At 38.1% G+C, this 14,670-nt stretch overlaps 1 protein-coding gene across 1 annotated transcript in view; it reads right to left on the reverse strand.

Moving 5' to 3' along the window:
* Positions 1-14,670, reverse strand: part of LOC128636580 (hereditary hemochromatosis protein homolog) — a 152,779-nt gene that overhangs the window by 66,875 nt on the left and 71,234 nt on the right. Inside the window, exon 3 of the mRNA XM_053689573.1 lies at positions 3,606-3,890. Coding sequence (XP_053545548.1) covers positions 3,606-3,890 — 285 coding nt within the window. The remainder of the gene's footprint in view (positions 1-3,605; positions 3,891-14,670) is intronic.

Below are 14,670 nucleotides of genomic sequence, written 5' to 3' on the forward strand. Positions count from 1 at the left end.
AGGTAGGATCAGATTGGGACATCTTGCTCAATATAAGAGAAAAAACAACATATAAAGCAAAATTATCTATTTCCTTATATGACAGTTTCAGGAATGGGAAAAAATGCAAAAGCATAGGCCTCTAATAGAGAAAAAAGCAAGAGGCAAACATCAATGGGGTATTGAAATAATGAAAACATTTGGTGCCAAGTATGACGCACAACGTAACGTAAACTTTTTTGGCGCCAAAAATAACCGGAAATGACACACTCGCATCACTAATGACGCCGCCGTGTGAAAGGTCTCTGCGTCACGTATGACGCCGGAAATGACGAAGTTGCGGTCATAAACGTCTTTTTCCGTGCCAAAAAAAAATTTGCGCCAAGAATGACGCAATAAAGTTTAGCATTAGACGCACCCGCGGGCCTAATACCCACAATAGCAAGAAAGTAGTCAATTGAAAAAAAAGACTAAACCCCAGGTAAGAAATAAATTTCTTAAAATGTTTAAATTCCCCAAATATGAAACTGACAGTCTGCTGAAGGAAATACATGAACCTGACTCATGGCAAATATAAGTACAATACATATATTTAGAACTTTATATAAATGCATAAAGTGCCAAACCATAGCTGAGGTGTCTTAAGAAATAAAAAACATACTTACCAAAAGACACCCATCCACATATAGCAGATAGCCAAACCAGTACTAAAACAGTTATTAGTAGAGGTAATGGTAGATTGAGAGTATATTGTCGATCTGAAAAGGGAGGTAGGAGATGAATCTCTACGACCGATAACAGAGAACCCATGAAATAGACCCCCATTAGAGAAATCATCGTATTCAATAGGTGATACTCCCTTCACGTCCCTCTGACATTCGCTGTACTCTGAGAGGAATCGGGCTTCAACAATGCTGAGAAGCGCATATCAACGTAGAAATCTTAGCACAAACTTACTTCACCACCTCCATAGGAGGCAAAGTTTGTAAAACTGAATTGTGGGTGTGGTGAGGGGTGTATTTATAGGCATTTTGAGGTTTGGGAAACTTTGCCCCTCCTGATAGGATTGTATATCCCATATGTCACTAGCTCATGGACTCTTGCCAATTACATGAAAGAAATATATCTATATACAGTATCTATCTATCTATCTATCTATCTATCTATCTATATATACAGATATATAGTGTGTGTGTATATATATATATATATATATATATATATATGCAAAACAGAAAGAGAAGCAGTCTGCCAGGAACTAACAGCAGCTTCAATAGCTTGTTCTATGGCCCGGTTACCACCTGGAAGTAGCTTCTTTCTGCTTAATTGTGCTTTTCACAGAGGAAAATCTTCCTGTAGTATATCAGTCTGATCCCGTCGACATGGTCAGTTCAGCCCCAAAATACCAGGCAATTCTCCTCTGAACACGGAAAACGGCAACTCCAGATGATCGTTTCGGCCTTCTCTGGGCCTCATCAGTGAGGTGCAGCCATATTCCTCTAAGCAGATTGGGCAAGGAGTCCACGTCTGGTTTCCCCCATCACCCATAGGGAGACTATCCCCAGGGTCATATTTACACAGAGAGAAGCACACTCAAAGGAACGAACAACCGGCTCAATACCATTGTTATACTGTTCTATGGTGATGTTAGGTGTTGTTTTCAGAGGGGGAGTGTCAGTCAGGACTGGGCCTTGGGCACACCGTACCAGCTGGAAATGAATATATTATTTGATCAGGATATCCACAAGAACAGACTTCAGACCATGCAGCAATGAGTCTAAAAACCATTCTGTTTATTGAAAGATGAAAGGCATGTCTTATAGACGACAGTTACAGCATATAGGGTTAACAAGATGACACGTTATGACCGCGTCATTTTACACAGTGTTTGTCAGGAAAAATACAAGCTCATTATTATAATTAGGTAAAAGACAGCTTTGAGAAGCAATATTTCTATAGCCATAATAAGAGGTGCAGCTGTGCCCATAGCAAGGCCATATGCACATCTTATAGAGAAAACCACTTCCAGGCACCTTGCCCAGAACATCTGTGAGGCCAACCTAGCTCTAAGAAACTAATAACAAATATGTCTTTTCCCACTACAGAATGATTGCTATAATAACTGTTACTCAGCAAAATGGATGCCAAAGACAAAATGGCAGCTAAGAACAAGATGGTGCTGGTCATGCTAACAATTCCTAGCAGGTGATTTACCACCTGGGTGCATCTTCTTTTAGCTCAGTAATGCTTTTCACAGAGTAGAACTTTCCTGTAGCATATCAGTCTGATCCCGCCTATTACTGTCAGTCCAGTATTGAAATACCAGGCAATACTTCTCTGAACAAGGAACACAGCAACCCCAGACAATCGTTTTGGCCTTCATTGGGTCTTGTCAGTGAGGTGTAGCCATATTCCTCTAAGCACACGGAGCAAGGAGTCCACGTCTGGTTTCCCCTTTTTTCCCATAGGGAGACTAAATACACACAGAGAGAAGCACACTCACAGGAACAAACAACTGTCTCAATACTATTGTTAGCCTGTTCTATGGCAATTTACCACCTGGGTGCAGCTTCTTTTAGCTCAGTAATGCTTTTCACAGAGAAGAACTTTCCTGTAGTATATCAGTCTGATCCCGCCTATTACGGTCAGTCCAGTACCGAAATACCAGGCAATTTCTCTCTAAACAGGGAACTCAGCAACCCCAGATGATCGTTTTGGCCTTCATTGGGTCTTGTCAGTGAGGTGTAGCCATATTCCTCTAAGCACACTGTGCAAAGAATCCACATCTAGTTTCCCCTTTTATATATACAGTTTATATAAAAAGAAAAAAAAAAAAGACAATTTTCTTCTAAGTGAAGAAAAAAAGTATTTGAATTATTTCTATAAAAAAAAAAACAACAAAAAAACATTCACTTTGTTTAAAAGAAATATTTAATATGTTAAGGTATTTGTCTGGGAAGGTCTTAAAGTTGTATATACATTTGTATATATATATATATATATATATATATATATATATACTGTATATATATACACACACATGTATATACATATCTATATATACATACATACATACAAATGTCTGTGTGTATGTGTGTAATGGCAATACATAACTTTCAACTTGTATCATGAGTGATGCTTAACAAGGTCACAATATCCATTAAAGTATATGGTGTGTTAAAGGGATGTCGGCTGCTCTAAATAGTCTTCAGTTATACCATGGGCTTGTAATACCAGATTGTTCTCTACTCCATGTGCAGTCCAGCTATATTGCTAAAGCACTTCCACAATTTCGCCCACATGATTTCCTGACTGGATAAGCATTTGCCCTCCCATTAATTGGTTTCTGGAACTGTCATTGCATAGGACAATAGGAACAAAAAAAAACCTCTGCTGTAGATGGTATAATGGAATGAAAGTGTGAAAAAAAGCTTGAAAAATGGAGTGAGAGGAGAGAAATATATAATACATAAATATAACATGGAAAGAAAAGAGGGAACTAAAAACACAAGCCATGCTTTCTTCTGTATTTTCTGCAGCTTTCCATACCTTTTGGAGTTATAAAGTGTATGATTTTATATAAGCTCAACTTATATTTAGAAAGAATATTAAAATAGTGAACTCACCTTTTTTCTCAAGCTCCTTCTTTCTATTGTCGAAACCCTTTTTTAACAAAAAAAGGCACTTTTGTTCAATTAAATGTCTATTAGTTTTGGGAGTGACCTTGACCCTGTCAAACCACTTTATTATAGTCTGAGCCTTTTGCATTAGAGGAGTATATGTTAATTTCTCCTTATCATAGACCAGAAGGTCATTTCCATCAATTCCATGCACGTCATAATCACCAGTGCTACCATCTTCATGTAAAGAACAGGTAAACTTCACCTGGTAAATACTGACATCCTCGTGGTCTGAAAATAAATATGTACGATAGGTTAAAAACACTTACTAACACCATTAAATAAAGACATTTATCATTCTATAAGCAGTAAAGTGCATTTAAAGGGACACGGAAACCCCAAAAAGTTCTATATTGATTCAGATACAACTTTAAAGGGACAGTCTACTCCATAATTTGCATTGTTTTATTGTTTAAGAAGATAGATAATCCCTTTATTACCTATTCCCAATATTTACATAACCAACACGGTTACATTAATACACTTTTTACCTCTGTTATTACCTTGTATCTAAGCCTCTGCAGACTGCCCCCTTATTTCAGTTCTTTTGACAGACTTGCATTTTAGCCAATCAGTGCTAACTCACAGGTAAATCAATGGTTGCGAGCACAATGTTATCTATATGTTATATATATGTCTATGCATTTATACATATGTATTTATGTGTTTATATGTGTATGTGCCTGTAAATACATATACTGGATATACACACACATAAATACACATGTATACACACATAAACATATTTAAATACATAAATATACATATTTAGACATGCATATGTATGCCCTTTGCAATGCCTTTTTTTCTAACACCTAAGATCTCATATCTTTGAGCTTTTATAACTTTTGTGTGCAATAATGTTTTAAAATCATTTTTATTAGCTAGTGTTATTATAAGTGTAACTATACTTTGTAATGTATTTTGTATGTGTTTTGTGACACTTTTATGTTTTGTAAAACAGTAAACCAGAGCTCTGAAGTCAGTTATCATTTTAGCGTAAATCAAGATTGTGCATAAGTGATTGTGTTTACTTTCAACTTGTAATACCAGCGATAACTCCGGTGAGCGCAAACCGCACGATAAACCCCTTATCGCTCTGGCCCGAAGTGTTTTTTTTAATAAAATATTACACATATTATGGAATATATAATGTCATAATACCATATTCATATATTGATATTTGAGTGCTTGAACTGTATTCTGTTCAGTATTCTAACTGATTTGAAATAAACATACCGCTAGATTTAGAGTTTTGTCGGTAACGACCCGCGTAGCTAACGCTGGCTTTTTTTTCCCTGCACCTTTTAAATACCGCTGGTATTTAGAGTTCACAGAATGGCTGCGTTAGGCTCCAAAAAGGGAGCGTAGAGCATAATTTACCACCACTGCAACTCTCAATACCAGCGGTGCTTACGGACGCGGCCAGCTTCAAAAACGTGCTCGTGCACGATTCCCCCATAGGAAACAATGGGTCAGTTTGAGCTGAAAAAAAACCTAACACCTGCAAAAAAGCAGCGTTAAGCTCCTAACGCAGCCCCATTGTTTCCTATGGGGAAACACTTCCTAAGTCTGCACCTAACACTCTAACATGAACCCCGAGTCTAAACACCCCTAACCTTACACTTATTAACCCCTAATCTGCCGCCCCCGCTATTGCTGACCCCTGCATTTTTTTTAACCCATAATCTGCCGCTCCGTACACCGCCGCAACCTACATTATACCTATGTACCCCTAATCTGCTGCCCCTAACACCGCCGACCCCATATTCTATTTATTAACCCCTAATCTGCCCCCCACAATGTCGCCGCCAGCTACCTACAATAATTAACCCCTAATCTGCCGACCGGACCTCACCGATACTATAATAAAGTTATTAACCCCTAAAGCTAATTCTAACCCGAACCCTAACACCCCCCTAAGTTAAATATAATTTAAATCTAACGAAATAAATTAAGTCTTATTAAATAAATTATTCCTATTTAAATCTAAATACTTACCTGTAAAATAAACCCTAATATAGCTACCATATAAATAGTAATTATATTGTAGCTATTTTAGGATTAATATTTATTTTACAGGCAACTTTGTATTTATTTTAACCAGGTACAATAGCTATTAAATAGTTAATAACTATTTAATAGCTACCTAGTAAAAATAATTACAAAATTACCTGTAAAATAAATCCTAACCTAAGTTACAATTAAACCTAACACTACACTATCAATAAATGAATTAAATAAAATACCTACAATTATCTACAATTAAACCTAACACTACACTATCAATAAATTAATTACATAAATTACCTACAAATAAATAAACTAACTAAAGTACAAAAAATAAAAAAAGCTAAGTTACAAAAAATAATAAAATAATTTACAAACATTAGAAAAATATTACAACAATTTTAAGCTAATTACAGCTACTCTAAGCCCCCTAATAATAAAATAACAAAGCCCCCCAAAATAAAAAAATGCCCTACCCTATTCTAAAATACAAATAGAAAAGCTCTTTTACCTTACCAGCCCTTAAAAGGGCCTTTTGCGGGGCATGCCCCAAAGAATTCTGCTCTTTTGCCTGTAAAAAAAACCATACAATACCCCCCCCAACATTACAACCCACCACCCACATACCCCTAATCTAACCCAAACCCCCCTTAAATAAACCTAACACTAAGCCCCTGAAGATCTCCCTACCTTGTCTTCACCACGCCGGGTATCACCGATCCATCCAGGCTCCGAAGTCTTCATCCAAGCCCAAGCGGGGGCTGAAGATGTCCATGATCTGGCTGAAGTCTTGGCCCAAGCGGGGGCTGAAGATGTCCATGTTCCGGCTGAAGTCTTGGCCCAAGCAGGGGCTGAAGAGGTCCATGATCCGGCTGAAGTCTTCTATCAAGCGGCATCTTCAATCTTCTTTCTTCCGGATCCATCTTCATCCCGCCGATGCGGAACATCCATCCTGGCCGACGACTTTCCGACGAATGACGGTTCCTTTAAGGGACGTCATCCAAGATGGATGACGTCATTTAAAGGAACCGTCATTCGGCGAGTAGGCATCGGTGGAAAGAGGATGGATCTGCGTCGGCTGGAAGAAGATGACTCCGGTAGAAAGAAGATTGAAGATGCCGCTTGATAGAAGAATTCAGCCCGATGATGGACCTCTTCAGCCGGATGATGGATGTCTTCAGCCCCCGCTTGGATCAAGACTTCAGCCCGATGATGGACTTCTTCAGCCGGATGATGGATGTCTTCAGCCCCCGCTTGGGCTTGGATGAAGATTTCGGAGCCTCCTCTGGACCGATCGGTGATACCCGGCGTGGTGAAGATAAGGTAGGATGAACTTCAGGGGCTTAGTGTTAGGTTTATTTAAGGGGGGTTTGGGTTAGATTAGGGGTATTTGGTGGTGGGTTGTAATGTTGGGGGGTATTGTATGTTTTTTTTTACAGGCAAAAGAGCAGAATTCTTTGGGGCATGCCCCGCAAAAGGCCCTTTTAACGGCTGGTAAGGTAAAAGAGCGTTTCTATTTGTATTTTAGAATAGGGTAGGGCATTTTTTTATTTTGGGGGGCTTTGTTATTTTATTAGGGGGCTTAGAGTAGCTGTAATTAGCTTAAAATTGTTGTAATATTTTTCTAATGTTTGTAAATTATTTTATTATTTTTTGTAACTTAGCTTTTTTTATTTTTTGTACTTTAGTTAGTTTATTTATTTGTATTTGTAGGTATTTTATGTAATTAATTTATTGATAGTGTAGTGTTAGGTTTAATTGTAACTTAGGTTAGGATTTATTTTACAGGTAATTTTGTAATTATTTTAACTAGGTAGCTATTAAATAGTTATTAACTATTTAATAGCTATTGTACCTGGTTAAAATAAATACAAAGTTGCCTGTAAAATAAATATTAATCCTAAAATAGCTACAATATAATTATTATTTATATTGTAGCTATATTAGGGTTTATTTTACAGGTAAGTATTTAGCTTTAATTAGGATTAATTTATTTAATAAGAGTTAATTTATTTCGTTAGATAACAATTATATTTAACTTAGGGGGGTGTTAGTGTTAGGGTTAGACTTAGCTTTAGGGGTTAATACATTTAATAGAGTAGTGGTGAGGTCCGGTCGGCAGATTAGGGGTTAATAATTGTAGGTAAGGTAGCAGCGACGTTGGGGGGGCAGATTAGGGGATAATAAATATTATGTAGGGGTCGGCGGTGTTAGGGGCAGCAGATTAGGGGTACATAAGTATAACGTAGGTGGCGGCGGTGTGCGGTCGGCAGATTAGGGGTTAACATTTTTTATTAGAGTGGCGGCGATGTGGGGGGGCCTCGGTTTAGGGGTACACAGGTAGTTTATGGGTGTTAGTGTACTTTAGAGCACAGTAGTTAAGAGCTTTATGAACCGGCGTTAGCCCAAAAAGCTCTTAACTCCTGGCTTTTCTCTGCGGCTGGAGTTTTGTCATTAGATTTCTAACGCTCACTTCAGCCAAGACTCTAAATACCTGCGTTAGAAAGATCCCATTGAAAAGATAGGATACGCAATTGACGTAAGGGGATCTGCGGTATGGAAAAGTCGCGGCTGGAAAGTGAGCGTTAGACCCTTACCTACACGACTCTAAATACCAGCGGTAGCCCAAAACCAGCGTTACGAGCCTCTAACGCTGGTTTTGACGGCTAACGCCAAACTCTAAATCTAGGTGATACTATTTTAAAGCCCTTTGCAGCCTTTTTTTCTAACACTTGAGACTTCGGGGCTGATTTATGAAAGTGCAAGTGGACATGATACAATGTAGCGTTCTATGTCCGCCGCACATCGATAAATGCAGACAGCATATGCTGCCGCTAGCAGGGGGTGTCAATCAACCCGATCGTATAGGATCGGGCGGATTGATGTCCGCAGCCTCAGAGCAGGCAGACAAGTTATGGAGCAGCGGTCTTTAGAGCGCTGCTTCATAACTGCTGTTTCTGGCGAACCTGAAGACTCGTGCGGAAACAGGGGCATCATTCGGAGCTTGATAATTCGTCCGCTTCGTATCTTTGAGCCCCTACAACATTTTTATGCATACTTATTTTGAAATAATTTGTATCAGATAGTGTTTTTATGTGTGTAACTGTACTTTTAAATGGATTATTGATGTGTTTAGTGCAACTTTTTTTACTTGCGAAACAGTTAAAGGGACTTCCGATGTGCATAAAAAGTCGCTATAAACTTCTTATCACTTGCGATCAACAGTTAGCGCCCCACTCATAATCTAGCGCTAAGTGAGCCAATAAGAGACATGTTTGCAACCACCAATCAGTAGCTAGCTCCAAATAGTGTATTGCTTCTCCCGAGCCTACCTAGGTATGCTTTTCAACAAAGGACACTAAGGGAACATATTAAATTACATAATAGAAGTAGTTGGGAAACTGTTCAAAATGGTATGCTATTTCTGAAACAAGAAAGTAATTAGGGGCTACAGCTAATCAGAAGGCGTACCACTTGTCTCATTAGAGCTAAGCAAATCGTGGTCCCATATCCCTGTCCCAGCTGCTCAGTTATATGGAAGCTGTCTCACACAAGTAGCTTTGTGTACAGTGGTCAGCCGAAATGCGCCAGCCTGCTAGCTGACTTAGGGACATATGGCATCTGTTCCTGTTTGTATTTAATATGACCTGAATAATAGTTAAAGGGACGTTATACACTAGATTTTTTTTGCATAAATGTTTTGTAGATGATCCATTTATATAGCCTTATATTTATATAGTTTTAAAAAAAATGTATAGTTTTGCTAATTTTTAAACAACATTGCGCTAATTTTCAGACTCCTAACCAAGCCCCAAAGTTTTAGGAGAATACTGATGTATACCAACTCCAGCTTGCTCTTGTTTGTGTAAAGAGTCTTTTCATATGCAGAAGAAGGGGGAGGGGAAGAGGGTCTGTTTTTCAGTGGGTGTTCCAGCTAATCTTTTTAACAGTGCTAAACTGGGAACTTCTAAGTAAGTTTTTAAACAATTTTATACTGGATTTTTATATCATTATCTGTGAATATTATTCTTTATAGTAGTGTCTATTACATGCAGTTAAATGAAAATGTGTGTATACTGTCCCTTTAAGTTTTATTTTTACGAGCTCCCTGCAAATTATTTTACTTACATGCAATATGTTTACCTATTCTGCATGAGCAACCTATTTTCCTTATGTTTGACCAGCTGTAGCAGAAATTATTCTTTTGTAACTGATGTCCAAAGTGAAACTGATACCAGCTTCATTTTGCGATATTTTAATGTTTTATTTTTATACTCACGTGACTCGTTGAATAGCGTCTGTATAGTTTTTCCCAAATATTTTAAGATGCTTTCATAGTGTTGACCAAAATTTGTCTCTTTTTTCCACTCTTCAGGATTTAGAAGACTTTCCCACCATTTATAAAGTGGCTTTGCTTGTTGAGTGTCACTGTTGTAATTTACAATGCGTAGGTCATTGAAACAAACAACAGCCGTGAACAATGGCAGCCCAGGAATGGGATTTAAGAGTGTAGTGGCATAAAATATCAGTGAGTGATTACCTGAAAGCCAAGAATTAATAGATAGTTTATTACCACAGTGGTTGACAAATTTACATGAAACATAGACTAGTCAGACTATAATAAAAGCCAATTACATCATTTAGAAGCCGGGAAAGAAATAAAAGGGACAGTAAAGTCAAATCTAAACGTTCATGATTCTGATAGAGCATACAATTTTAAACACATTTCCACTTTACTTCTGTTATCAAATTTGCTTTGTTCTCTCTGTATCTTTTATTGAAGAGTAAAGCTAGGTTGGCTCATAAGAGCTCAGGAGTGTGCACGTGTCTTTGGAACTCTATGGCAGCAGTGTTTTGCAACATTATTTGTTGCTTTGTTATACAATGTTGCAAAATACTGCTGCCATACACATAGATTACAAGTTTTGCGTTCGTGTTTTAACGCTGAAAAAATGTCCATTTCAGCATTAAAACAGTAACGCAGCCATTATGAGTCTTGTCGGTATAGCTGTACCGCAAGCATTTTAGCCTGTAACGCAACGTCAGTCCCGCACTCAAAAAAATGACGTTTTTGTGTGGGATTTCCATAGCGCAGCCATTACAAGTTTTGCGGTGAGGCTAAAAAGCTTGCGTTACACCCTATACCGACACAATCCGTTTCGCAATCTGAGAGCAGTATTTATGAGTTTTACGTAACAAAACATTTACACAAAACTCATAACTAAACTGTTAAAAAGTACACTAACACCCGTAAACTACACTATTAACCCCTAAACCGAGGCCCTCCCGCATCGCAAACACTATATTAAACTTATTAACCCCTAATCTGCCGCTCCCGACATTGCCGCCACTAATAAAATTTATTAACCCCTATTCTGCCGCTTCCCGATATCGCCGCAACTAAATAAAGTTATTCACCCCTAAACCTCTGGCCTCCCACATCACTGCCACTAAATAAACCTATTAACCCCTAAACCGACAGCCCCCCACATCGCAAAAAAATAAAGTAAACTATTAACCCCTAAACCTAACAACCCCCTAACTTTATATTAAAATTACAAGATCCCTATCTTAAAATAAATAAAAACCTACCTGGGAAATTAAAAAAACCTAAGTTTAAACTATAAATTAAACTAGCATTACTATTAGACTAAAATTAAAATAACTATCAATAAAATAAATTAAATTACACATTAAAAAAAAATAACACTACTAAAAAATCTACAATTACAAAAAATAAAAAATACTAAATTACAAAAAATAAAAAAATACTAAAGTACAAAAAATAAACACTAAATTATGAAAAATAACAAACGAAATAATCCAAAATAAAAACAATTACACCTAATCTAATAGCCCTATAAAAATAAAAAAGCCCCCCAAAATAAAAAAAACCTTAGCCTACAATAAACTACCAATAAAAACCATATACGATATCCTTGCACTCAAAGAAACAGACTTTCAATTGAAAAACAAATCAATCCTTTATTCCGTGGTTTGATAGCTCCATCAGAGAAATGAAAAGAACAGGGCGTAAGCTCGAGAGAAAGTGTCGCAGAACACATGATCCAGAGGATAAAGCCACTCTTACCAAACATCTAGATAAATATCAATCCAAGATAACTCAGAAAAAATCTTCATTTTTATCACGCGAAATTGAACTCTCCCACAATAGACCCAGGCAACTGTTTCGCACAGTAGAAAGGCTCTTCAAACCAGCATGCATGCTTAGCCCTACCAACTTTTCTCAGGATAAATGTGAAGCATTTGCGAACTTCTTCAGAGACAAGATTTCCTCAATCCGAACCACTATCACAGCAGGCCAAACAGTTACACACCAGAATCACTACAATGGAATGCCAGATTGCCCCAGTCTATGGGCCACTTTTACAAATGTGGATATAAAAGGAGTTAAAAACACCATACAAAAGTTGCACCCTACTACGTGTGACTTAGACCCTGCTCCAACTCAGCTCATATCTGGATGCATTGAAACACTCGCCCCAGTCCTCACAAAAATAGTGCAGTGTTCACTAAAAACAGGAGACTTCCCAGATCCTCTAAAAGAAGCTGTGGTAAAACCACTCCTAAAGAAACCTTTATTAGACCCAGACTGCATGTCTAATTACAGACCAGTATCCAACCTCCCATTTCTGGGGAAAGTAATTGAAAAAGTAGTGGCAACTCAACTGGAAGGAGGCACAGTCCTTAACTGGTTTAAATATTTCCTCGCTGGTAGATCACAGAGAGTAATATCAGGATCAAGCTCATCAGCACCAACAGAACTGGCCTGCGGTGTTCCACAAGGATCTATCCTGTCTCCCATGCTATTCGCAATTTACTTACTACCACTGAGGGACATCATAAACCGACATGGCCTAAGGTATCATTGTTACGCTGATGACACACAACTCTACTTCTCCTTTGCTCCAGATACTAAAGACCCAGCATGCTGCATAAACAATTGCTTAACAGACCTTATAGAATGGATGAATGCTAGCTGTCTCAAAGTGAACCCGGACAAAACAGAGTTACTCTTGGTGAGGGGACCCCGGGCATCAAAAATATCCCACGATCACCCAACTGGCCTGGAGCTTGGAGGCTCTAAACTCGTTAGTTCAGCAAAGGTACGAAACCTCAGAGTGCTGATTGATGCTGGACTATCTTTTAAACAGCAGATTTCCTCCGTAATAAAATCTGCCTACTTTCATCTGAAAAACATAGCCAGGATACAACACTTAATTCCACCGGATGATATGCCAACATTAATCCATGCATTTGTATCCTCTAGGCTAGATTACTGCAATGCACTTTACTTGGGCCTCCCAAAAAAAGAACTCCATTGCCTTCAGACAGTACAAAACGCAGCAGCCAGACTATTGACCAATCAAACTCACTCCTGCCACATAACACCTGTTCTCCACTCCCTGCATTGGCTTCCAATTAAATGGCGAACATATTTTAAAATTGGCCTGCTGACCTTCAAAGCCTTAAACAACCAAGGCCCACAGTACCTGAAAGAGCTCCTGACACCCTACATCCCATCCCGTTCACTTAGGTCAGCCAACACATCCCTCCTCTCAGTGCCAAGAATAAGGACAAACTCAGGCTCCAGAGCATTCGGCCACGCTGCCCCTACTTTCTGGAACTCTTTACCGTGCGCAATCAGAGAGGCACCGTCCTTACAGACTTTTAAAAAAAAGCTAAAGACCCACCTCTTCCATCAGACATTCAATCCGCTTATCTGACCTTCAGAAACTCCTAACTTTTATGTCTTGTGTTGGTATAATTGTAAAGTGCTTTGAGTCTCACAGGGAGAAAAGCGCTATATAAATCGCAAATTATTATTATTATTCCAGACATTAAAATTATGTAAGTAATAGGTTAAGCCAAACGCGTTTCGTCATACATGACATGACTTCCTCAATGGCTCCTTAACCTGAAGTGCCGGCACAGGTGATTTATAGAGGTATAGGTACTCTCAGTCCCTCCTCCAACAATTTTCTTAACTCACTAGTGCCCAGACCATTCAGGGTAAATGGATGCTTACAAATACAAGTATTGTGTGTAATTTTATACACATATATACATGATCATTATCACATACAATAAACCTATTGTAGCAATTAATATACATGTATAAAAAGTATAAATCTTTCACTCATTACCTAATATATACTTTGATGAAAAAAGAGTAAACATTTTAAATAAAATAAATAGTATCTGTGAAGTAGTTCATGATTTCTATTGAGGCTTGGAAATAATGCAATTTCACAATCGGGACTATAGATTTAATTAATACATTTTATTGAACTAATTATACTCCTAAGGAATTTATACATTAATAGACCCTTAAAGATATATTTATTCAATCAATAAACATTTTGACATCCCATTCCGAGTTTAACCCTGAAGGGACAATTGTATCTAAATGGAAATCCAAAAGACTTCCTGTTTTCTCAGGATTTTAACTCTTTCCCCTCCTCTAGGATGTATTTTAATGTCTTATATACCTTGTACTCTCAATAGTGAGCTGTCAGAATTATGATGTTTATGAAAATATACAGCGATGGGAGTTGTGGATTACAGTAAAACCCACCACCCAACCAACCCCCCAAAATAAAAAACCTAACTAACAAAAACCTAAGCTACCAATTGCCCTTAAAAGGGCATTTGTATGGGCATTGCCCTTAAAAGGGCATTCAGCTTGTTTCCTTGCCCTGAAAAGGGCATTCAGCTCTTTTAAGAAAAGACCAAACCCTAATTTATAGAAAAAAAACAACCAAAAAAAGTTTAAAAAAACCTAACACTAACCCCCGATGATCCACTTACAGTTTCTGAAGTCCGGACATCCAGGCGGCGAGGTCTTCATCCATCCAGGCGTCTTCTATCTTCATCCAGGTGGCATCTTCTATATTCATTCTGGCGGCGTCTTCTATCTTCATCCTGGCGGCGCGGAGCGGGTCCATTCTGAAGATATCCGGCACAGAGCATCCTCTTC

Source organism: Bombina bombina, chromosome 7 (assembly GCF_027579735.1).
Source record: "Bombina bombina isolate aBomBom1 chromosome 7, aBomBom1.pri, whole genome shotgun sequence".
NCBI lineage: Eukaryota > Metazoa > Chordata > Amphibia > Anura > Bombinatoridae > Bombina > Bombina bombina.